At 48.4% G+C, this 26,386-nt stretch overlaps 1 protein-coding gene and 1 long non-coding RNA gene across 2 annotated transcripts; both read right to left on the bottom strand.

Annotated features, from left to right (window-relative positions):
- LOC114217775 (uncharacterized) lies at positions 1 to 1,379 on the bottom strand. Its single transcript, XR_003611046.2, has 2 exons — positions 735 to 1,379; positions 1 to 425 (listed from the first exon to the last, which is right to left on the bottom strand). It is a non-coding gene; the product is annotated as an uncharacterized LOC114217775 (long non-coding RNA).
- A 3,604-nt stretch (positions 1,380 to 4,983) lies between these two features.
- KLF6 (KLF transcription factor 6) lies at positions 4,984 to 13,734 on the bottom strand. The gene is made up of 4 exons (XM_028114651.2): positions 13,406 to 13,734; positions 9,958 to 10,531; positions 8,505 to 8,628; positions 4,984 to 8,047 (listed from the first exon to the last, which is right to left on the bottom strand). Exons 1-4 carry the CDS (start codon positions 13,505 to 13,507, stop codon positions 7,996 to 7,998), a joined length of 852 nt encoding a protein of 283 aa, XP_027970452.1. The 5' UTR covers positions 13,508 to 13,734; the 3' UTR covers positions 4,984 to 7,995.
- Between the last annotated feature and the right edge of the window lie 12,652 nt (positions 13,735 to 26,386).

Here is a 26,386-nt window from a genome sequence, read left to right as displayed (position 1 = left end):
TGCATGTAAGCATAGGAGTTTTAATTGGACAGAACATATGCCAAATTATAGCAGCTTCGAGCATCAAGGTTGGGACTCGGTGATGGGTGAGGCTTTCCATGCACAGAATTCATTCCATCAGAAAGAACGCAGTACGTTAAATAATGCAGTGAGTCCAAGGACTATGATGACATACCCATTTAATGGGAACCTAAGCACGGCCCACCCGATTTGGAACAATTGGACCAGTCTCGGGATTTACAGCCACATGTGGAAACCGCGGTAACACTCAGGACCTCAGGACTTCTGGGTTCTTTGCCGTTTGTCAAAAACACTGTGAATTCAGCTCCCTGGATGTGTTGGTCAATTCCATTCTGCCATTGGTCAGCATGTTCACGGCTTCTGACAGGAAAGTGTTTTACTCAAAGATTTGCAGAACTTCCTTCCTGTAAGATTTCAGTAGCATGGCAAGAACTGTGAGAGGAAGCTACGGTATTGATCATAAAAACTCCCCACAAAGCCTAAGCTTGTCCTTCACCGGATTTACGGGAAAATGTTGTGGAAAGCAAACATGAGTGAAATTTGCCTAATGCTGAGTTAAAAAAAATAAATCTCTCTTTAAATAAATTCAGTGGGGAAAACAAGAGTTATTTTCCTGATGGAGAAATAAATATCCATTATGCAATTGAGCATAATCATCAGCTATCGATTATATGTCATGTTCCAGACCCCGTGCTCCGTCCCCGCCAACCTACCTTTTCTCTAGTCTTTCAACAATCCCGAAAGGATTTCCATTATTCCCATTTTGGAGATGAGAAAAGCGAAGTTTAAAGAGTTTAGGAAACCATCACACAGCCAAGAATTAATGAATCTTTTCACTTGTAAGTTCTATGTGGGAAGGTTCGCCATGGATTCCCCAGAACGCAGGAGGGTAAATGCCCGGTCTTGGCAAATAGAACTGCTAGAATTCCCTTAAAAACACAGTAGTTCCTAAGTTGGGTCACTGTTCAGAGTTTCCAAGGGAACTCACAGCTTGAAGGAAAGGCTCCGGGGTATTTGGACAACGGCTTTCCCACGTTCTTGCGTGGTTGTGTGCTTTCCAGGTGCCCCCTCACCCCCAGCTGTCGCTGGAATACATGCGTCCTTAAAAGGCAACGCTCCTGATTACCTAAGCACAGGAAGCTCGGTGGGTGGGTCCTGATTGATTCATGGTGAACCAGAAGCTGTTGGCACGCCTTCCTCTCTCATGAACTTTTCTAGTCACAATGGGACTGGAACCAGTTCCCATTACCCCCTCCCCCTGACATCCTTGAAGTTGAGTATGCTGCATCACAGACTGGAGGAGCCCAAACACAGGTGGCCCGTCCCATGGGACCATCCTCACGTACTCAGTAAAGGCCCCCCTCACGGCTCTTTCTACTCCCCGGGGAACGGGGGTGTTGCCAGGGCCACCCCAGAAATGCTAGATTTCCAGTGGTCTGTTGCCCACCAGGCCCTAGCCCCTGCTGCCTGTCTCCATCTTCCAATAGAGCACCGTGCCAGACAGAACATTAAAACCGGATTGCCCTGGTTCCCTATTTTCAATCTGTAGTGAGCACGAACGTTCTCTTTCATTTACTTTAAACGACTTGTCTGAATTCTGCCTGAAGGCAATTTTACCGTGAAGAGTTAAATTTTTACAGTGAAAATATCGTGGTGAGTTGGCTTGCTTTAGCTTTTGAGCTGTGAATAAATGACCTGGTTTGGGGAGGAAAGCAAATTGTAGGAGTCAGGACCGGGGCTCTAGGGAAGAGCTTCTCCAATTCCTGTCTCAACGGGAAGAGAGGGCGCGCGGTCCATTCGCTGCTGTTGAACCTGTCCCTTTCCTCACCTGCAGGAGCAGAGAAGTGACACCCCGCAATGCTGCCTTCGCGGACTTCACTGACATCGCCTGTCTTGCACATCTGGAAGGAAGTCTTGCACAACCAGAGTGAAGTGTGGCAATGTGAAACTGAAGAAATGGACGAAACAGAGCTATGCTTTGCCGAGTACATGCCAGTCACCGCTAAACATGCTTGGGCACCCAGCACTGTAGGAAGCTGCAGAAAATGCTGACCTGTGGCATGGGGAAGAGTTACCCATTAGCTAAGCAGCTAAGCCGTTTAAAAAGTTAATAATTGTTTATGGCTGCTTTGAATTGGGGGCTCCTAATTTAAGGAACAGTTCCAGATCATATGATTTCTTTGCCTTTTTTTTTCCTTTGGTATGGCTTACATAAAGGGAAGTTAAGGCCTAGCACCCCGAGTTTGGAGGAACTGGCAGGGTCATCGGACATTGTAGTGAAATCGGCTTTAACTGAAAAGTCTGCAGTGACTCCTCAACCCAGCATGGCCCCTGTCAGGACATGTGGTACCCAGACCCCTTCTCCTCTTTGTCTCTTTTCACTCACAGACGTTTAGAGAATTCTCATTAAAATTACTTAGAGCGAAACAGAGAGACCATGTTATAAAATAAACCCAGTTAAATACACTTTGTTGCATTGCCTCATTGGTGTGATGCATGGACTTAATTTTCCTCTCTCTGCGTCTTAACTACGTACATCAGGTGATGCTTGCCAATTAATGCAGGATGTCACATATCCCCAATTGCTTTCTCTATCTTCTTAAACATTAAAAATAAATACATGCCATCTGTCTCATATCTTGAAAGCAATTCAAAATGGTTACTTTTGTTTGCTCAGGATTACAGCACAGTTTATGGCTTTGGTGCCTCTGAATTGTAGGAAAGTTCTGTCTCCATGTCATAAACGTAACTTCATTTTTTAAAGTGCATCCAGTGGAAAGAGCAGAAGGCTCTCATGAGAGCTGGGACAAGACAGAAAACAGGGGTGCAAGGAAACCTTGCTCTTTGGCATCTGAGAGAGCTGGGCCGAATGCTTAGCCTGCTGTTTCCCCGGCTGAGTGATCTCGGGAAATGAGCTTTGACTTCATGAAGCCTCAGTATTCCCTATCTGTGAAATGGGGTAGCACCTTCCGTGTGGCATGCTCTGGGAAACATATATAAATACACAGAAACTGAGAGAGAGAGAAAGAGAGAGAGGCAGAGAGAAAGCACACGGCCTACCCAACTCCTGGTTAAGGCGCAGTACTAATCATCTTCATCATCACCCAAATTTGGGAGGGGAATAATTCAGTTTGAGAAGGAGGATTGTGGTGAAAAAACAGGAGCTCAGAGTAGCAGAAGGTTAAGTCCTAAGAAAGGAACTACTTACGGAAGCCGTGTTTTTTCTCCGTAGCAATTAAAATATGAAGGTAAACAACTGGACTCCAATCGCCCCCGCCCTCACCCCCCCGGGGGCACCCAGGTCAGCTGGGAAGTGCGGAATAGGACTGGTGCCTCGGGACAACTTGAGACACTTTGGATCTGCCATGGCTACAATGGCACTTTTCAAAGAGGTTTTTTTTTTTTTTTAATTAAAAAAAATGGTATGCCATAAAGCACCAAATGCCTGAATAACTTAACTATAATTAAAGGGGCAAAGGGCAGTTTGAGAATGTTCCGTTTTCCATTCCAAGTCAGAGCAATTTTCCCAACAATACTTTCTACTGTAGCAAAAGAAAGTTTTCTAGATCTGAGCCGAGCGTTCTGAAAATGGTGAACGTGTAATTTGAAATCCACCCTATACTCAGAGACCACAGAATTGCAGTGCTGTATAAAATGCCAGACACATGTGACCTGGCCCAAAATATTTTAGCAATAAGAAAATTGAGGTCCAGTGAAACACAGCAAATTGTCCAGAAGCACACAACTAGTTCAAACGGGAACATACCCTTTCTTTGAGCTAGGTTTCAAAAAATTCGTTAAGCACACTGAAAGTTTTTAGCCTTCTATAAATATCCTTGGTTTACAGCTGATTCCTTACATGACGCGGCTTCTAACAGCCTTATTTGAACATAACTGAGCTGTTCGGCATAGTCTTCGCATGACAAAGTGGTCAAGTCTTACTAGTAGCCGAGAATGTATTATCAAGCCTTTATTTAGCTGCACTGTCAGGGCAATCCAACTATTAGTCATCTTGACATGTGCCTCAGAACACCACACACCCATGAGTCCTGGCAAAAATTACATCTGCTTCCTGCCGCCTCCCACACGGCAACTCTTTGCAAATTGCAGATATTTTTACTGCCGTTCTAGAAAGAAAATTACTTAACATTCCTAATCTGGGGAGGCATTTAAACTTCCCCTCCCTAATTATAAAATTAAAAGCCAAGTAGTGTAAACTCTGCACATGTAGCAAAATGAAGATCCGCTAGGAAGAGCAGTAGTGAGCAAGCGAAAATCAAAAACTTCTTGAAATAACGATGTTAGGAAGCTCATTCCTAAGGGCATTTCCGTCATCCTGCAGCCCCTTTCTTCTAGAAGCACATTGCTTTTACCCTGTCACTACCGAGTCTGAATACGATCTGGAAATGGACTTGTAGGCAGACCAGTTGCTGCTACTCATCACACAGCGGAACCAAGATGAAGATCTAAAGCTACTAACACGAAACATTTCTGAAAACCAAAAGCTATTGTACTTTCAAACTCTACATTTAATACATCCTGTTGGCCCTGAAGATTATATTTACTTATATATTGTATATATATTTATATTTATAAATATATATATAAAAGCATGTGTTGATCATGTAAACAATCTTTTACTTTCTGCCCTATTTTACTGGGCTGATCAGTAAACAGACAGTTTACATAGAAGAGTGGGTTTAAGGCCAGGGGGTGACTTTTGGGCCGGCTGCCCCTTCTCTGTCATTTCTACCTTCCTCAGAGCAACATCAGGTTCCTCTTTCCACGTTAGCTCCCAGGATAGGCTGTTTAAAAAGTCAGAGGGGAAGGACAGGCAAGTGGCTCTCAAGAACTGCACAAGCGGTGTTTCCCAAGGAGAAGCCAGGCTGATTAATAGAACAGGAATCTGTTTTTGACACCCTCGCCTCACCCTCCCCAAAAAATGAACCACCAGACTCAAGATGCTGATAAGAATTCTTTTATGTTATTCCAATAAAAAATACATTCATACAGAAATATAACAATCTTGCAAAAAACAATTTCAAATAAAATCTTGTAAAACAAAATTTTACAAAAATCTTACAAAGATTCTTTAGATAACAGGGTGCTTCAAAAAAAAAAAAAGAAATTTCACTAATAGAAATTTTTTTTTTTAATGTCAAGCAAAAAGTTTCTGCTTGATTGAGGCTCAGTTATCACCTGAACAGAATGTAATTCTTTATGTACTTGCTTATTATGAAAATTACAGGCATTGACACACATGGCACCCAGCCCCACCCAATCAAACAACTTCATGGTGTTTCATAAGTGAGACAAGCCAGTGCAAGCTGTGGTTTTTTTGTTTTTGTTTTTTTTTTTTCCTTTTTTGTCTTTTGTTTACCTTCTTGCTTAATGGAATTGTTATGGCTAAGCAACACAGCGGGGCCAAAAAAGGAGTTTCCCCAAACCCAGCAAATCAAGTGCCTGGATTTGGAGCTGCCAAAAGAAAAGTGCATTTTCCCCTCAGCAAAATGAAGTGAGTTGTTCAGGTAAGTGTATTCATCAGCCCAGATAAAAAACCAGTTATGTGAGCTTTCCTCATTGCTCATTTCCAGGAAGATCAAACAAAATACCAGCCCAGCCAGACTCATATGTGTATATATATATATATATATATACATATATATAAAGAAAAGATCCACACCCACGAGCCAGCAGCTGGATGAAATATCAGCTGTCCATGCTGCGGTATGCCAATTCGGGGAAATTACTCGTTGGAAAAACTGGAAGAATCTATGTGCTGGAAAAAATAGCTTCATCTGCATAAAAAGTATTCTAAAAAAGAATCCCTGTGATTAGCTTCCTCTTAGGTTAGATGTTCTAATAAGGCTGAAATTCAAAATCAAATCCTTAGTGTGTCTGCGACCAATTAGTGGGTGAGGATTCCCTTCGTGCCACTTTTGAATGGCCGAAGATCCCTTATTCTGGACCTGCCAATAATGATGAGCAAAGTCAGCAGTCTGGAATAGGCTGCATGCCAAGGATCTGTAGCAAATCACTAAATTACAGATAAAGCCTTTATAAAAGTTATGGTTTTCATTTTTACCTCCTTTATGGCCATTCTGAAATTATTTCTTCACAGGCTGTGGAATTTTCTATCTAAACATTCTCATTTCTCCTTAAAAAAATATTTATATATTATCTATATATATGTATATACACACACACACACACACATACTATACACACAAATATACATACACAAGAATTCCGCCCACTTTTTAAAAAAAAGTAATATACTTTCTGTATTACCAACAGATAGCTAGATAGATATGTGGAGCTTGTGCCTTTTAAGCAAATACATTAACATTGTTTTTTATATTCTGTATCTTTAATATGTGTGAAAACGTTACATATTAAATACAGCCGGTGTGTGATCTATACAATTGTTGTGCAAAGTCTATATGAAAGTCTCATGGTGGCAGAAATGGTCCGATTTTCCAATAATCATGTGTTTTCCACTTGAACACTGACAGTCAAGTTGTCTAAAATATCGAGTAAATACTGACTTGTTTGGGGAGTTTTATCTCTCTATTTGTCTTTGTGAAGGAGGACTTTAAAGAGATTTTTTTTTTTTCTGTATTATATATTGATACAGTACAATGCCAGGTGAAAAAAGAGCCTTAATAAAGCATGCATCACCCATACCCCTGTATGAGACCCCCACAGAAGGGGTCACTTGCATAAGGCACCATTATTAAGATCTACAGTGCATTAACAGCTAGAAAACCAGAAATTAGTCCTCAAGGCATAAATAAGAGAAACTTAGCTGCATGAGAAAACAGTTTCTAAGCTTTAGTGGTTTTATCCACCCAACTGAGAAAAATTTTAGGTTCTTAGTCTAATGTCACATTAGACTAGCAATTCCCAGCCCTAGCATTCTTGATACCCAACATACGCCCAATGTCTTCAAAGGGCATCAGGAAGTTCTCCAAAAAGGTAATTCAAATTCAGAATCATTTAAAAAATAATCCTATGCTGCACGACGCCTTTCTGAAAGGGGAGTGTTATAAAATCGCTGGGGGGAAGGTGGGGGAAGGATTGTGTATTACCTGGCCCAGATGGCTAGGGATCACTGAATTTGACCAATCATCTCTTAGCTGCTCAGTAACTGGAATCAACATTGTAGTCCTGATTTAAGAATGGAAAGCGGATAGTTTCCCAGACCATGCATTACTTTTAGTCTTACAAGGAAAAGTTATCAATGTGTTATATTTGTAAATACACAGCTTATACAACGGGTCACGAATGAGCTCTGTTGTAGCAAGTAAACAAGCTACTTGACACATTGCACGTTTTTTTTTTCGTAGCTGCACCAGACACCGAAAGTTCTCTCGCACGGGGAGGGGCTCCCCTCCCCACACCCACTCGCCACTCCGGGGGTCTTGACCACCCACTCCCGCCCTCCATGTTTTCCCTTCTTTTTTTTTTTTTTTTTTCTTCTTCTTTTTTTTTTTTTTTCCCTAAGGCGCAGACCCCACCCCCTGGGAGATGATCGGTGGTCACCTCATCTCCTGGGATACTCCTCACACACAGAACATTCAAACTCCGCGCTTGCTGCCTCTTGCAGTCTCGCTACTGCAAGGGAAAAAGACTCTGCCCCCATCACACAATCAGTAACTAACAGACCCTCCACAGACAGTCAACCCAACCATTAACATTCTCAGTGCACATGCTCACGGCAAAGGCTTAGGGACCACTCAGAAGATAGGTACCAGTGGCGAGTCCAGGGCCACCCAAACACCACACACCGCGGGTGCTCTGCCGCTTCTGACATGACGTTTTTCGCCCTCGAAAGACCTTCCAAGTAGAGGTCCTGGAGGCAACTGGGTGGGGTGCAAAATGGCATGCTTTGGCTGGAACACGCACCCTCCTTCCATGGCTGTCTCTCAGCCTGGAAGCCTTTTAGCCCGCAGGATTCGCCGCTCTGCTCCCTCAGAGGTGCCTCTTCATGTGCAGGGCCAGGTGGTCGGACCTGGAGAAACACCTGCAGAGCAAATCGGCACCCAAGAGGTTAGGTCTCTGCCTTCGCCGAGCTTACAGCCCTCCTGGCCTGCGCGCCCCCTGACCCAAGCGCTCTCCGAGGCACGGGGGGAGTCCACTAAGGCACGGCCATTCCCACTTGTGTTTCCGAAGCAGGAAACTCCAACGGACGGGCAGATAAAGGAAGGACTCCCATCTGCTCTTTGGAGGATTTCACCTGACCTTATTACTCAACCGTCAAGTTTGCAGGGCTGAAGGCCAAACTTCAGAAAGTATGAATGAAATCACTCTATGCTCATGCACCCAGAACCCAGTTCTTCCTAATTTGGACAACTGGCAGGTTACAGACTGTCTCAGAAAGTCCCCGGCTGAAGCGCGGGGCAGGGAAGCGCCTGGCTTCTTCACTGCCTCCCGTCCCTCCCGGGAGAGGCCATTCTGGTCCCTGCGCTTTGTGCACGTACCTGTCACAGTGAGAACATTTAAAAGGCTTGGCACCAGTGTGCTTTCTGAAGTGTCTGGTTAACTCATCGCTTCTTGCAAAACGCCACTCACACCCTTCCCATGAGCATCTGTAAGGCTTTTCTCCTGGGAAGAGAGCACAGGACAGGCACACCGTGATTTCACTGAACAGGAGGAGGTGCGCAGCGACAGAACACACGGAAGCTGCCACACCAAAGTCAACTCACTCGCCAGCTCCGAGGCCGGCCCCGGTGAAGGACGGAACTGGTACTGGAGGTGACACGGCGGAGCCCCTTCCTGAGCCAGCCGCGGGCCGCCAAGTGCTGCAGACGGGACCCGGGGCCGGCAGGGCCCGTCATCAGCGTTACCCCGTAAGAATGACAAATGCTCAGCCTGGCGAAATACTTCTGAGGTGACGTGTCAGCCCACTGGACCCACAGCCCTGGCGGGGGCAGGGTTTTATTGCTCTCTCCATGGAAACGGTTTCTCTCAAGCACTTATTTTGTTCCTTACTCACTTCCCTGTGGAATGAGGCTTTGTACTTTCCTCCGGGAAATGACATTTCTCCAAAACTGAGGTCATGAGTTTCTGGGAAACCCCATCCTGAGGGCCTTCAAAGCACTTTCTAAATAACAATCAGGCGACCAAATTGTCCTCTTCCATCAGTCAGACAATAAATACGAATTCACTTAAAGTGCTACCTGAGGGGATGCAAGATGTCCTTGCAGCCAGTGCCCGAGTGGGGACACCTGGGTCCTGACCCCGGCTCTGCCGGGGACCCCGACTTGAGGGCTCAGAGGTCCCCTCCCGTCACCCTCACCGGCCAGGTCAGAGCTTCCGTGACTCCACGTGCAAGACCCCTCCCCGCTCCGGAACTTGGGTGACTCCTCACCGGGCTACCCCAGACTGTCACAGTAGTTTCAGATGCAACTTTCATCTGAGTTGTGGGCTTTCATTACAAAGCTGTTTTGTTTGTTTGTTTGTTTGTTTAAACTGGTATCAGAAAACAAAGGCCACGGGATACACAGAGTACTTCTCAGCAAGTACCCGGGGATCAGTACTGCCTCCAGTGAGGGCCCCCCGCACGCTCTGCACCCCCAGCCGCCCCTTCCCCCTACCCTCGAGCTTCATTTCAGAGAATCGGAGGTAACGCCACATGACGGGCCCCCCCAGCGATCAGGAGGAAGGTTGGAGTGGGTGAGGGATGGGGTGTAGGCGGAGAATGGAATTTATCTCATTTGTTTAATCTGAAAGGCTCACCCGTTCCCGGGCACACAGGTGCGGTCCTTGAGCTCCCACTCTGCCCTCCCCAGAGACCCAACTCTTTTGGGGAAGCATGAGGTAAGGATGTGTCTGCTCTGCCAGCCTCCTGCAGAGCCCGGCCCCCTCCCAGGGCTGGTGTGTCAGTGGCGCCCACCAGCAGCCCACCTCCCGCGTCGCGCAGGAGGGACTGACCTGTGTGAGTGCGCTGATGTGCTTTCAAGTGGGAGCTTTTGGTGTAAACTTTCCTGCAGCCGTTAAAGTGGCAGCGGTGCACCCGCCTCCGGCCATCCGGCGAGGCGTCCCCACTGCCCTTGTCGCCCGGCTTTCCCGCAGTCCCACTGCGCAGCTTCCCCGGGGGGTGCAGCTCGCCCGGCACGCAGCCCCACAGGTGAGAAGGCTCCCTGCTTAGTTCTGGAGAAGACGGGGGCGTGGAGGTGACGGAGGAGCTCAGGGTCCCCGAGCTGACTAAGACTTCGCCGATGGGGTCGGAGGTAAACTTGGTGGTGGGAGAAAGTTCCTCAGAGCTGTCGGAGGCCTCGCTGCTCACATCGGAGTTCAGGCTGTTGGTCTCCAGGTTGTAAGCAAAGCCGGGGCTGTTCAGAGCATCCTCGGGGGGACTGGAGGAAAGCTTCAGGTCCGGGTCCTCCTTTTTCTCCCGAGCCAGGATGATTTTGGTCCACAGATCTTCCTGGCTGTCAAACTTGATTTCGGAGGCTGACACATAGCAGGGTTCGCTCTGGAGGTAACGTTCCAACTCCAGGCAGGTCTGTGCGAAAGGAACCACAAGAAGGCACGTGATCGTGATGACGAGTGACAATGGAACTGAAAGCACGTTTCCCAAAACATGCAGGAATCAAGGGCAAACAGACTGTGGCCGTGGGGCTGTAAGAATCGCGTCTCTAGGAGAGCGAGAGGAAAGCTATTTCTAGGAACGGATATATGCAATCAGGAGAGGGACCAGTGGCCACAAGGGCTCCGGGCCTTCCCAGGTTGGACCAGTGGCCACAAGGACTGATGGTCACCAAACTACCTTTGTCGTAGTTATCAGGTTGACGCGACTACTGAGTTTCTGTAAACCACACAAAGAAAACCAGCCTCAGACACATGCCCCCTGACAGGTTTAACCAGATCATCTGACGGTCTCGAGAACCATGTGCTTTAAGGAATGCCCCGGCCACCCTCCTTTCTCCCGCACAAGGCAGAAAGGCTGCACTGCACGCGAGGCAGTGTGTTCTGACATCGCATGTGTCTTTCTTTAGCGACACAGCCGAGAGCACAGGGCCACACTCAGCCAGCACACGCCGCTAGCGGACGGTCTGTGTTCAGGGACATCAATGGAGCTGTTGGAGAAACCACCCTGTTTCCTGTAGTGCCCGACCCAGGAGGCTTTCAAAGAACGCCATTCCCAAGTGCGGGGCCATGCTCACACACAACTTTAATGACTTCCACAGAGGTCAGAGAAAAACAAGAGCTTCAACAACAGGAGTGGAGAAGTAATTCCAGAATGGCCATCTGCTATTGTAAACGATGCAGGAGGGGAAATTCCTCCCCAGCCCTGCTGGGAGTCCCACAATGGACAAGAACTTTATCTACTGGCCAAGAGTACAACTGTATGAGTCATCGCTCCGTTTCTTTCACGCAATGCCAAAGGAGACTTCCTTTTGAAATTCTGACCGGCAGCCAAAAAAGGACCCGGTTCAAATGTACATGCAGTGTGTCATGGACAGTGCCCCTCCCCAGCCCCACAACCAACCTTTCAAGAAGCTACAACTGCCGAGAGACCAGCATCCCCTCTCCCCACCATCTCAAACTTTCTAGCCACTGGAAAAGAAAAACGGTAGGAAACATTTTAGGATTAAATTATGTCTGCCCTTATCTTTACTAGGATCAAGTGTCTGCATGTCCATATAAGGCTGTCTATACAACTGCAATTCTACAGACTTAAATTTCTACAGCAAACTCTGCTCTTTTTAGCAAATCATTTTCAGGACTAGCAAAGCCTACCCAAAGGGCTCATGCTTGCTTGCTTACTTAGCAAATGTGCCTGCTATAATATAGCACATACCCTCCCCCTCCCCAGACTCGTCACACAGCCAGCATGAGCAAGCAAAGGGGAAAAAAACAATCATTGTGTTCTCTTTCCCCCTAAAATTAGACGTCTGAGTTACAGTGCATACGACAGTGTTCTGAGAAAACAGTGTTCTGAGGAGGGACGGCAAGGTGTTTTATTGATGCGCCAAAGGAAAAGGAAAGCACATTTACTGAGATCTTGTTAAACTTTAATAATCTGGCTAATTTGAAATCTCCATTATGCTGATAAGCACTGGGGACCAAAACGTAGCTCTCCGAGAGTTTAAAAGCCTCTGAAGAGGACCGGGAGCTCAGCCTGGCTTGGGGCCCAAATCCCAAATGCCCGTAGGAAACTACTTAGATCAATTTCAATCACGTCCTAGGGAGCAGCTTCTTTAGGAGGAAAAGGGGGGGAGGGGAGAGGAAGGCAGGATAGGGCTGGGAACAATTAAGCAGGCATGTGAAGGTTGCAACACTCTGCATTTCATCCCTTTTAAAAGCTTTCTAGGCTTTGAAACACACAGAATATATTTGATCTGCTAATTCACTTTGTGACAAAAAGCAAACAGCCTAGCAGGGCAGAGAGACCGCCCCGACCCCTCCTTCTATCTTTTTAAAGACAATGAGACAAGTGTCAGAATCTCTCTCTCCCTTCAGGCAATCCTAACGAATTGGGGCAGGGGGGGTTAACTTTCTTAAACGTCCAATGTCAAAAATTCCAGTTCTACTAAAAAAAAAAAAAAAAAAAAAAAATGCCGGAAACCGAGACTCTTCTTCTTAAACTCAGACTTGAAGCAATTTGGACGGGCTCATTGTCATATGACTGATAAGTCACTGGCTGTGCAAACGTTGTTGGCTTTTTTTTTTTTTTCTGGTCAACAAAAAAAGCAGGTAAGAAAAACAAGGCAGATCGAAACAAATCTTAAGGATTCCAAAGAGAAAAAAAAAAAAAACTGGAAATGATCTAGTAGAGAAAAAGAGCTGGTGGATGTTTCACGGGTGACATTTTTAATTAAAAAAAAAAAAACACAACTCCGTACAAACACCAAAAAAGCAAAAACAAAAACAAATTCCCCATTAAAAACAAAACAAAACAAAACAAGAAACCCAACAACCCTTGGCAGTCCAGGCAAGTTCATATGACAAGATCCAGCTGTGGAGTCTGGAGCTGGTACAAGGCACCAAACTTCTGCCAAGGGCTCGGGCCGGGATCAGGCTGCGGGGCTGGGGCTACCCTCGGGAGGATGCAGTCCAGAAGCCCCAGAAACGGGCGAAAACGCTCGGAGAGACCAAGCGCCGCGGCGCCCCGCTCATATGACAACTCCGCACCACGCCGTCAAAGGCCCCTTCAAAGTGCCTTCCGCACGCAAGCAGCACAAAGTACGTTTTAAGACTAATTATTTTAATTTTTAAAAAATTTACCCAAACCATTAAAAAAAAAAAAAAAAGAAGAAGAAGAAGAAGAAGAAGAAAAAGAAATGCACCTCCAACCACACACCATCTTGTCCGTGCGTGCATGCACTCCCTCCTCGGTGCACCGGGCACCTGGCACACGAAAATTCCTATTTACCTGTTGCCAATATTCCTCCAGGGAGGGCAGCGCCGAGAAGTAACCAGTCTCGTGCACAATCTGGAGTTCCTGGAAGATGCTGCACATTGGGAGTACATCCATGTCGGGTTGGAAAAGACAGTCACTGCTGTTGTGAAAACAGGGAGGTGTGCGGTCTGGAGTCGGGAGCGCAGCAGTCGTGCCTGCAGCGCCGGGGAAAGTTTCATGCAAACTCAGTGCACAGCAATTAGGCGCCGCGGGTTCGGATCCTGCCGGAGCCCAGAGACGCGCTCGCGAGCCCACACAATATTTGCAAACACCGGACTGACTGCAAACGTAACCCCTGCAAAACTTCCCTATTCAAAGCTCCGCTGCCAGCCTCCCCCTCCTCCCCTCCTGGCTCCCCCCACTCCCTCCCCCCACGTGACTCGCCCGCGCCGCCCCGCGCACCGCCCAATCACGCTGCGCCCGGCCCGGGGGCTGCGCGCCGGTGATGTCAGCTCCGGCCAATGGCAGGCGGTGACTCACAGCGGCCCCGCCTGGCGTGACCGAGCCTCTCCATCACAGCCCTCGCCATTGGCCCAATTCGAACTTCAGGCGGCTCTGATTGGAAGGCGTCCTCGCAGGCTATTTTTAGCAGGGTATATAAGGCGCGGGCCGCCGCGCGCCGGAGGAGTCGGCGCTGGGAGGTGCAGGCCGAGCGCCTCAGTGAGCCCGCGCCCGGCCGAGGGAGCCGCTCCTCCCGTCCCCGGGCCGCGTCCCAGCCCCCGGCCCCGGCGCCCGCTCCCCGGGTCGGGCCCCGGCCCGCCGCTCAGGCCGGCGGTCCCGTCCCCCGCCCTCCCCCCCGCCCCGCGGCGCTCGTCACTCAGGCCGCGTCCCGGGCGCTAGGCCGCCCGTTGCCGTCCCGTCTCGCGGGCCGGTCGCCTCGGCCCCGTCCCCTGCGCCGCGGGCAGCCAGGCGGGCCCCCTCGCCCCTGGCCCCCTCCGTGCGCCCCCGGGGCCGCGCCGCTCCCCTCGTTCTTCCTGCGCCTCCCCTCCGGGCTCGGGGACGCCCCGCGCCCCTGGCGCGCTCCGGGCCCCTCCGCCCACGCACCTTCCCCTGCCCCCCAGCCCCCCGCGGCCTGCTTCCGGGGCCGCGCCCGCCCCGCGCCCGCCCCGACGGCGGCCCCGACGACGGCCCCCGGGGCTGGGGCCGCCCGGAGAGGGCGGGGAGCCGGGGCGTGCGGGGGCCCGGCCCGACGGCAGGCGAAGGGCCGCAGGGGCCCGGCAGCGCGGCGCCGCCTCCGCGGGGCTCGAGTGGGCCCCGTCCGGTGGGAGTGTGCCGGCGCTGCGCTTCTGTGGGGGGGAGCGTGGGCCTTCCAACAGGAGACGCCTTCTCGCTGGTTGTCAGTGGGCGCGGGGCCGAGCGCGGCGTCCGTGCCGCACTCGTGAACAGGGCCGTTGCCGGGGTCCGGCCCCCAAAGCCAGAGGACCTGACGCGGGCGCCCCTCCCCCCCCCCCCCCCCCCCGGGACGGCGCCGTCGCGGCCGCCGCGCGGGAGCAGCCCCGAGCCACGCAGACCTGTTGCCCAGCGCGCTTGCGCCCGCGGGCGTCGGGAGCGGACCGGCCCGGGAGCTGGGCGCCCCCCGCACGCCGGCGCCGGCCTGAGGGCGCGGACCTCCGTCTGCCCGCGAGCTCGCTCTGCGCCTCGGAGCGCGCCCGGCAGGGTTAACCGCTGAGCTGCTCCTCTGCGTGTGCAAAGCGCCGAAGTTGGGGTGGCGCCGGCGTCCACCGTGGCCCCATGTGCATTATGTCCTGAAATACACCGCAGTGCTCATTTTCAAGAAAAATGCCGAGACCGCAAAGCATGTGCATTTTAAAACTCAAACTGGAAGACTGGATTATAACCAGGAGCTTCATTTTTATGTCAAGACAGAGCTTGATGGACATCCTTTTGAAGTTTTTAAAAATGTAGCCCGTGAAAGGGCTCCGAGAGGATTTTGTGTGTGAGGGTTTCACAGATGAGCGCAGGCCGGAGTACAGCAGGGTTATGGCCCTGTAGGATTCGAGGCTGGGACCTTTGTTTGGGAATCCAAAGGCAGAAAATGTGACTGGCCCACTGTACCCATCACACGGTCTGTGAAGACGCTCCGCAGGTTGACCGCACGCCAACTACCCCTGGCCTGTGTGCGTGTCACTCTGCCCCAGAAACAAAGAGGACGCCTAGCCTTCTGTAGCTGAGGCGTGTTCCTTGGGTCCGCTTCCAGGAACGGAGGTGCTTTGGCCTTGAACCGCCCACAGGTGCAGCTCACCTGGGGACCCGCAGCGGGTCCCGGGGTACGGTTCCAAGAGCGTGGTTTGGTTGGGGATGGGATTTTTCTTAGTAATTAGCAGCCGTTGCCAAAGGAAGCGAGAATCCGGGGAATAGACAAGTGCCCGAAGCCGGCACCCCGCCGTTCGGAGCAAAGTCCGGGGAAGGGAGGCGAGCCCTTCCCAAGTCCGCAGAAGGGAACGGCTCTGTGCGACGCACATGTGTGTCGCGGTTACGGTGCTCTGTGTACCTTTCGGACAGGGAACTCTTCGTGGTGTTAATAACTGTCCTTATCTGCATTCCTGTGGAATGTGGATTTGTCCTTGTCTCTTGCATGACATTGACAAATACTTAGAAGATTGTATAGCTCATCTTTAAAATAGCGAACCTAACTGGACATGATACAGATACACTCAAGTGGTAATTTTCAGAAAAAAAAATAAATGAAATGGTACAAAAACAGGATACATAGCCTGGTTTTCAAAGAGAAGAAGCTCTGTGGCCTCCCACTGCGCGGGAGAGCCCTCCAGCTCCTGTCATTCCCGTTCACGTCCCGTGACTGGCCGCGTATTTGGGACTCTCCTACGCTTACAAGACAGGCGCAGCGCCCTGTGGTGGGGGGTGGGAAATAATATATAGGAGGGGAGCTCTCTTAAAACAGAGGCATTTCTGCTCCTGGTAGAAGCAGCTGTCTGGTGCGGAAACAGTGTTAGCCTCCTATGAGGAAAGTCTGCGTGGGATCTGAGTTATACTGGTCACATCTGATTTCTAAAAAGATGAGCACAGAAGAATCGGAGAAGGCCAGAGTCATTCGGGTGGCGGCGGGGAGGGAAGGGCGGCGTGGTATTTAGATGTGTGGCCTTGGTCACATCCTTTAAATAGGAGATGAATATGTCTGTTAGAATCAGTTTGGTAGAATTGAAAGATGAGGCATTAAAACCCCTGGTTTATGACAAATAGTCATTTCATAAATTGAAGGCAGTATTTCAATTATTCAGCATACATTCATCTCTTCAGTTTGCTGTAGATACTTGTTTTATAAACCCCCTCCTCCCCTCACACACTTTCTAAAAACAATCGAGTGAATGTCGACAGTAGGGTGAAGTCACCCATGCAGATCGCATAGCCAATCAGAGGCAAAGTTGGGCCCACAGTGAGGTCCAGTAACCAAAAGAGCTTCTCTGGGGCACTTGGATGGCTCAGTCCGATAAGCATCCGACTCTTGGTTTTGGCTCAGGTTGTGATCTCAGGGTTGTGGGATTGAGCCCCGCATCTGGCTCCATGCTCAGAGGGAAATCTGCTTGAGATTCTTTCTCCCCCTCCCTCTGCCCTCCCCCCTCTCTAAAATAAATAAAATCTTAAAAAAAAAAAAAAAAAAAAAGCGCCTCTCTGTCCCACCCAGCCCACACTGCAAATTCTCACTCCCTCCCACCCCTTCTCCCTCTCCAAGCTGTGGAGAGAAAATCCTAAACTCCAGTTGCTGAGCATGACCCTTGTTCTTCTCCATCTCCCTCTGCTCATCTGTTCTTTCAGTGGTCACACCACCCACCATCTTCAGAGGCTCAGGACCCTTCTCCATGGCCGCCCCAGGCTCTGCACATTCCGGGATGTTAGAGGAGTCTGACCCCATAGCAACCCCGTGCTGATTCCTCACCTCCCCCTACCCACACCCACGCCCTCCTCCATTTTCCTCTCTGGTCACACTTGGGTCACACTCAGACATTTCATACCACTCAGTTCTCTCTACCACATTTAGAAAAACACAGTTTAAGATAAAGTTTGCGTTTTAAATCTAACTTTCAGCTTAAAGATAAATGGGATGATATATAGGCTTTGGGTACTTTTGATCCTTCCTATTCTTCTGGATAATTCAAGTAGGGCTCTTAAGAGGAGTCTTATGAAGGCTGATCCAAGGGTCATTCCAACCGCACCCCCGATGGTATTGACGGAGAAGATGCCCTGTTGGGCAAGAAGCTGCTTTTGTTTCATTTTGGTTTTGGTGTTATTACCAAAACGCCGATTACTATATGCCATTATGGTATAGATTTGCTTCTTAAATAACTATCAGTGCTGAGAACAGCTGATAAGGAAAGTTCAATATTGATAGTTTTTAATAGATGTTCAACTTATGTTATCAACATATGGAATTAAGCTCTGGCCATGAGGCCTCCGGGGCATCAGAGGGGGAGATTTATACATATCTAAGAATTTATACACATCTATGTTTTAGTGGCCCTCTTTTTAAAATATTGTAATGAACTCTGGGATATTTGATAACTGGGAAAATATGTTGCTATCAAAGTTTTATAGAAAGGAATGAAAAAAGGAAAAGAGAATCAGTCCACACTCGATAAGTATGTTCCCTGTGTCAGGTACTGCACTGAACCTTTTCCATGTGGTGCCCACAGGACGCCGTGAAGTAGGTGCCTTACAATCGACAGTTGAAAAAACAAATTTAAAGCTCAGAGAATGCGTGCAATTCACTCTGTGTCAGGGGAAGTGTTTTAATCCTGTTCTTCCTCATTTGCACAGACAGCCTACAGCTCACCTGTCTAGGTCTTGTCAAGCAAGAGTCTCACACGGGACTGGGTGGGAGGAGCCTGTGGCTGACGGAGCTCTAAGGTGTCCTAGGGACCCCTGACCGGCACCACCCCCTCCTCCTGAGCGCATGCTGAGGTGCTAGGCTGCCCACCCCTTCTGTCACCTGACTTCAAGTTAATCAAAAGGGAGATTATCTTGGGTGGGCCTGACCTAAAGGAATGTCCTTTAAAAGGAGGTGAAGCTCAAAGAGACCATTCAAGATACAGACGCTCAGAAATTTGACACGGAAGGGAACATCCCTGGTCTGATAAGGGGACCTGGGATGCCTGTCCTGTCATTCATATTCACGTCCCGTGACTGGCCGGGTATTTGGGACTCTCCTACGTTTACAAGACAGGAAGCTGCTGGGCTTCTCAGTGAGCTCTGGGCCCACGGTGAGAGCAGGATGTGTTTTCTCAAGCGGCCCCAGAGCTTGGTTTTCTCCATGGGGCTGCATCTTCCCCCTGTGCAGCCAGACTTTCTTGCACTGTCAGAGGAGGGTTGGTAGGTGGGAGAGTCCTGCCCCTCTCCTGGCAAGAGAATTCTGCTTCCTGGCCTGTAGGACCCGGCTCCTGCGTCTGCCCCAGCTCTGAAAGGCTTTCGCTTCCTTTGAGGCAAGGGTCTGGGAGTATGCATGGGGTTTTATGCTTCCTTCCCACTTGGGGGTGCGGGGCACGTGGGGAGAGTGGAGGGGTGTCTTTGCTTTTCCGCCCTGTGCACCCATCTGTCTTGTGAGCACCTGGTGGGGGCCTGTGGAAAGAGCTTGCCGGTCAGCCTGTGCCTCAGGCTCCCGTTTTTATTCCAGACTGTCCTGCCAGCCCACACTTAGGCATTAACAAATTATTACCGTATCACTCTTTTCTCCCATGGCGGCTGCCTCTTCCTACTTTGCCAAGGGTGAACCGGTGTGGGGTGGGACTTCTCCTTGGTACGTCTTGACACCTTTGAGATTCGGTTCCCATGGGACCGGCGCATCCTCTGCTCTTAAATAGGTTAAAGAAAATGAGGATTTTGTAGATGATCTGACTTCTTGTTACTAGGGTGTAAAGGAGCAACGTTCTCCTGTGACTTTTGTCATACTGGTCAGAAATGAGCGCCAGAGAAATCCAAACGAGCACAGAAAAACCGCAACAAGTGCAAGGACACCTGAGTATACATATGGTGGGGGGCAGACTTTGGCCCAATCTCACATCTTATACAAAATCAATTTGAGACAGATTATAGAGTAAATGAAGGACTAACCTATAAAGCTTCCAGAAGAAAACATAGGAGAAAATCATCATGACATAAGGGTAGGCAGAGCCTTCTTGGACAGAATACAGAAAGCCATACCATAAGGAAAAAAAATTTTTTTCTGATTTACAGATTAGACTTCACCAAATTTAAAACTTCATCAAAAGACACCACTAAGAAAATTAATAGACAAGTCACAGACTGAGAGAAAATATTCTCAAAACATATATCTAGTGTTGAACAGGTATCCAAGGTACATATAAGTCAATAATAATTTTTTTAAAAAAGTAAAAAACAGAAATGAGCAGATACATGATGGCTAATAAGCACATAAAAACATGTTCAACATTATTTGTCATCAGAGAAATGTAAAATAAAACCCACTAGAATAGCTAAAGTAAAGAAGACCCAGGACACTAAGAGTTGGTGAAGATGTGTGGGGGGTGACCAGAACTTTCCTACACTATTGGTGGAGGTGTGAAACGCTGGCCATTTTTAATAAAGCCAAACATATGCCTACTCTATGACTCAGCTCCTCCATCTTCTAGGCATTTAGTTAAAAGCACTGAAAGAACATGTTCACAAATTTGTGCAAGATCATTCATGGCAGTTTAGCCATAATGGTCAAAAACTGGAAACTGCCCAGGTGTCCGTCAGCAGGAGAGGTGGTATTTCCGTATAGTTGGTACTGCTCATCACTACGTGCAGCAACATGAATGTATTTCAGAAAGAGTAGGCTGAGTGAAAGAAGCCTTGCACTCAGGAATACCTACTGAGAGAATGCCTACATTAAGTTCTAGACAAGGTAAAACTGATGTTTGGTTGACTTTGGTAGTCAGGGGTGGAGACTGACTGAGAAAGGACATGACCATGACGGAGTTCTCTTGGTGATGAGTGATGGTGTTAGTGATGGATGATGGTGATGGGTAAAGAATGTTGGTGATGGTGATGGTGATGATGATGGTGGTGGTGATCATGATGGTGATAGTGGTGATGGTGGTGATGATGGTGATGATGTTGACAGTGATGGTGGTGATGGTGATGGTGGTGATGGTGATGTGATGATGGTGTTGACAGTGATGATGGTGGTGGTGATGATGGTGATGGTGATGATAGTGATGATGGTGATGATAGTGATGATGGTGATGGTGGTGATGGTGATGGTGGTGATGGTGATGGTGGTGATGATGATGATGGTGATGAAGGTGATGGTGGTGATGGTGGTGATGATGGTGATGGTGGTGATGGTGATGGTGGTGATGGTGATGGTGGTGATGATGATGGCGATGAAGGTGTTGGTGGTGATGGTGGTGATGATGGTGATGATGATGATGGTGGTGATGGTGGTGATGATGGTGATGGTAATGATGATGGTGATGATGGTGATGATGGTGGTGATGGTGGTGATGATGGTGATGGTGATGATGATGGTGATGGTGATGAATGGTGGCGATGATGGTGATGATGGTGATGGTGATGATGATGGTGATGGTGATGGTGATGATGATGGTGGATGGTGATGAATGGTGGTGATGATTGGCCTGTTCTATCTGGATGTAGGTGTGTAGTTGCACAGGCGATTGCGTTTGTTTGAACTGATCCAGTGTTACATTTAAGACGTGTGGATTTAACTTCCTGTAAATTTTGCTTCCCCCCACCAAAATAAAGAACTGTATGCAAATATTGAACTCTAGCTAACTACGATGTGCAGGCTGCAGAGGGGAAGTATATTAAGGTGTGCAGTGTGCTTTGAAACAGAGAAAGAATGAGAGGCACGAGAGAGGCAGAAAGGAGGAATGTGCTATATTGATTTAAAACACATAATGAGTCAGAATATGAAATTAATGTTTGTTTATCCTGTATTAGTTTCCCTCGGGTGCTGCAACAAATCACCACAGACAAAACTGAAGTTTATTCTCTCACAATTCTGGAGGCCATGAGCCTGAACAAAGGCGTTGCAGGGCCGCACTCCGTCTGGAAGCTCCGGGGGAGGACACTTCCTTGTCCCCTGTGTCGTCTGGGGACCTCTGGCTTCCTTTGCTTGTGGCCGCATCACTGAACTTTCCCCTTCCTGGTTATACAGCTGCCTCCTCTTCTCTCTCAAATCTCCCTCCCTGTTTCCTTGGAAGAACACCTATCCTTGGCTTTAGGGCCGAGTCACATAATTCAGGATGAGTCCCTTAATTTAATTACATCTGCAAAGGCCCATTTTCCAAATAAGATCATACTCCTAGACTCCAGGGATTTGATGTGGACATCTTTTGGAAGGTCATTTTTTGCACTCTGTGAAAAGAATGTAAATTCACTTGTATTAAATAATACTTATGGCAGTAGAATAATGGGATATGGCTAACTCCCTAGTTTCCTACGTTATCAACAGTAAACATTCTTGTACAATAGAGCATATGTTACTTAACATTTCAGAGATTTTTTTAGATAATATGATCACATTTAGGGCTTGCTTATTTCATTCCTGTTCAAAACTAGTATCGTCAGCTATCAGGGGCACAAGTCTTAATGTCCCCGTTAAGAACTTGATTGATGGAGTATTGATACAAACCAACAAGGGACAGAAACTCGTGTTGCTTTTCTTCAAGAATTTAATCACTTCAAGTTGAGGGCTCTTGGTCCAGGGTCCAGAGCTGCTACTCTGCTAAGGCAGAGCAGAACAGATTTTCCAGCCTGTTTCAGAGATACTCAAAGATTTATCTGGGCCTGTGAAAACGGCTAGGTCTTGGTTCCGTCGTCGGATGGGTAAGAGATTAGGGAGAAAGCCCCTTTCTTCCCTCATTCCAGTATCGAGTCAGCAGCCCCGAGGAGGCGGCAGGAGGCACACCCTGCCGGAGGAAGGAGAAGAGACATTGATTTTGGCTGCTTCCTGGGGATGGTCTCGAAGGGTGGTGACAGAGAGCGCCAGGAGGGAAGGCTGATGAGCAGCCCCCGAGGTAATGCGACCAGGAGCCGGGATGGCACTCTGGCTTGTAGAGAAGGGGATCTGGGGAGGTGAGGCTGGAGGGCACGGGCCGAATGTTTCCTGCCTCTCATTGCCAAGGAAATCATGGCAGGAGTGTGCAGCATGATTTGGAAGAACGAGCGGATGGCGGGCAAGAGGTGAGAAAGGTCTCGGCAGTGACTCTAAGCGCTAAGCAGCTCTCCTCAGAGGCTGAATCAGCACAGCTGGACCCCGGAGCACTGCTAAGTGTTCTGCATGGGTTATCTGCTTCAGTCTTCACAACCACCCCACCACCGCCACAGTAAATCGAAAGGAGACAGAGACACAAGGGATTCTACACCTTGTTGGAAGTCATCCAGCTGGGAGTAAGGAAACGTGATCTTCCCTATGCACTTGGCAGTACGACCTCTGAGATCAATGTTCTTGTTATCTCGTCTCATAGATCTGGAAGCTAAGGTGAGGAGAGGCAGATCACTTGCCTGAGGTCACCAGGCTGAGAGCCGCAGATCCAGGTGGAAACGGGGGAGTGAGTGGACCGCGGGAATATTCCTGGGCTCGCAGCTCAAGTTCTGCGGCCTCGGGACGGAGGAACCGGGTTGGGGTTGGAGCTGGGGCAGTCAGAGCCCAGCCCGAAGGCACGACCACCACCCTGTGTGCCTGTAGCCATGGAAGAAACCCAGAGAAAAGACTGTGGGTTTGCTTCTGAGGAACATCACCAGGATTTGGTAGCAGGGAGGTGAGGTTTGGGGTGGTGAGCTATGGGGTCGACACATCAGCTTTTAGGGCTTGGTTGCTGCCTTAGACATGGCTGCCGCAGTGCTGCGTGGTCACATCCCGTGTCACTGTCTCCTCCAAGTTCCTCCTGATTTGGTCAGCCAGGTGTGTCCCACCTCGCAATACCTGAGAGCCCTCTGTAACTGTCCCCTGCGTGTTCTTGGAGAGTCCACCCAAATGCACCCCTGAGAAGACCTCCCCAGCAGCCCCTCAATATGCCGGGCACCTTGTCATGCCCTCTGTCCCCTCTGCACTCATGGCCTTGGGTGGTGATCGTGGCTCGCTGTGCTGTCATTCTCCCCAAGGCCTGCGAGCTCCCCACGAGGGGCACTGACTTCCACATCCACGTCTCACTGCCATGGCGGACAGGGTTTATGGCTCGGCTCAGAAATGCAGCTCCGTTCACTCTCTGTGAGATGGTGCCTAGGAGGCAAGTTTCTCAAATTTACCTGTTGAGAGGTGTGCTGTTGTCTTGCGCCCCACCCAGTCATGAATGCTGCTTCACCCCAGGAGACTGCCAGCTTCCAAGGAGCAGTAATGAGTACTGCCGTCCTTCTTCACTCTGCAGATGTCAGTAGGCACTCATCCTAAGAGAATTTTCTAGAGGCAGTGATGTTGCCTACTCACTCTATGTATGAGACAGCCTCTGAAAATTGAGATACAGAGCTAGAGTTTACAAGAGGACACAAAGAAAAGGGAAGATTGCCAGAAATTAATGATTGACGCATTTGGTCTAAATCCAAAGCCTGTCATTGAGCCTTAAATTGTTAAGAAAAAAAGAGAGAGAGAGAGAGAGAGAGAGAGAGAACATAAAAAACTTACAGTTGAGTACAGGGATTGCAGACTGGCGATTACAAGTAAGATTAAAGTCTGCTGTTGTAAATTAAATAAGGTAAGATTATGTTTGCAGGTGAATATCTTCAATCTTATTTTAACCTACTATGTTCTACATAAAAAGGAACTGCCAACAGTGCCTGCTAAAAACTTAGCAGTCACTAAAAATTTCCCCAGGAAATTAAATCTCATAAGCAGGTAATGATATAGATGGTCTTCAGGTATTGAGCCCCTGCAAATACATAGTACACAAATAAGCAAATAACCCCACTCATACTTACAGGATGTCTACCCTGTCTTTTAGTGCCACTCACGGTGTTAGTTGTTGGCTTATGCCTTTGTCTCCTCTAACAGGCTGAACAAAGAGGGTACTCATTCTTTTCTCATAACTAGCTCTTAGCATAATGCCTGATCTAGCAGCCATTCAGTGAATACCCTGAGTGCCTGTCCGCGTCTGTATGTATAAGGGTGAGGGACAGGTTAATGATGTCACTTCAAAGTATTTTCTAATTTTAGTAAATGAAGATAAAATTGGTTCTCTAATTTTACTTGACTTTTCTCCCCTCTTTTTGCCCATCCAGAAATTCGAACAAAGGATGGTTCTTTTTATCCTAAAGAAGTCATACTTGGTTTTATGTCCTAAATTGCTTTGCATGAAGGAGCTACCCATGGGAGTTGCAGTCCTGAATAAATGCAGATCTATGGGATAAATTACAGGCTGACTCAGAAATATTTTTAAAAATGATATTCTATTGTTTGCTGGAGAAATTTAAGGAAGAAAAAATAAAATGAAGTGCTGGACAGGGTGACCCTCCAGGTGACAAACAGCCAGTCTTGCTGCACCTGGCTGTTCCTGGACTGTGTTGCTCTTGGTGGATTCCCTTTTCTCTTCTTTTCTGTGTTTATTCCTTAGTTTTTCTGGAGTACATCCTCCAGTAACTTCTGGGTTCTTCTCATATGGCTGGGGATACCTGGGTATACCTGTGGTCTTCTAGCATTTTCCATTTCTAGAGATGTTTCCAGGGACATCTCTTATGGTAGCAGTTCTTTCCAGGACTCTAAGGGACAAATCATTTAGGATAAGTGGGCAGGGAGCTCCCACAGGCTGTGTGTTTACCCCATGCCGGACGTGGTCTGAAACATTTGCTCAAGTGTCTTTGGGAAGGGAGAGGTCTGATGTCTTGCTGGAATGTAAGTGCCTGCGCTCTAAGGGGATGGGTGGCACAGGGGAACCAAGACTGAGGTTTTCACTGGCGCACTACCCGATAGATGGGACTTCGGTTGTTTCTCCTGTCCTCCACCCACTTCTCACCCCCCACACCCATCTGTGTGTCACTCTGGTTCAGACACCTCTGCGGTTCAGTTGGGTGCACTGACACTTGCCTTGTCTGAAACCTACTTCCAGCGTATTCCAGGCTGTAGACATCTCCCCCTGATACCTTGCTCCACTCACTGTTGCCGAATTGTTTTCTAGACCCATCTTGAGATCTCCTCTATATCTACCTATTCGATCCCTGTTACATATTTGTTGTTGTAATGGTGCATTTTCATTTCAATGGTGTCTAGAGAGAGAATAGGGGCAAAATTATGGGCCTGGACTGTTAGCTCAAACCAAGCAGAGTGAATTTCATTTAAAAAATAAGTTTAACAACCCATAATAATGATCATGGTAATGTTTTTTCTTACTCCGCCAATGATAGACATCTGTCTTCTTTCCGTTTTCATGTACTGGGTTTTATAAAACTTGATAAGCCCAAGATGTAAGAGAGAGAGGGGTAAAGAGAGAGAAAGCGAGCACGTGAGCAGGGGGAGGGGAGAGAAAAACGCAAAGAAAGGATGAAAAGAAACGTGGCACCTTTAACCATGCTTGCTTGGTATTTCAGAAAGAACCCAAAACGAACTTCCCATAACCAGAGGAACCACATTGAGAAATTGGCAAATCCGTATGTGGGCCAAATTTTTGTGACACACTTTTCTCTGAAAAGAGAAGTCTCCCTAATAAAGGTGATCTCCAACTTAGTTCAGTGCAGAAGGCCGTCTAGGCTTCCTTCTGTGCAACTGTCTCATTTCCATGAAATGTTCACATTTTCAGATGAGTCACAAATCTTTATCATCTATGGTAACCCCTTTCCATTGCATGGATGCAAAAACATCCCAAGCACTCAGAGAAAATCCTATTTGGTTTCTGAGTGTTTGCTCTTTTTTGGGCACCTTTCTATGCCTTTGGGATACAACAGCGTCCAAAACCACCTCCCCACCCAGCTCATGTTCCGTTGGAGGGACAGCAGGTAAACAAGTTACAACTCAGGTGATGACAGATGCCATGAAGGCAGTGGGAT

Source organism: Eumetopias jubatus, unplaced genomic scaffold, assembly GCF_037043125.1.
Source record: "Eumetopias jubatus isolate StellerSeaLion01/CBP00866 unplaced genomic scaffold, mEumJub1_p1.0 scaffold_8, whole genome shotgun sequence".
Classification (NCBI taxonomy): domain Eukaryota; kingdom Metazoa; phylum Chordata; class Mammalia; order Carnivora; family Otariidae; genus Eumetopias; species Eumetopias jubatus.
Note: the sequence above shows the minus strand (reverse complement) of the source record. Positions and strands in the feature narration are given on the sequence as shown.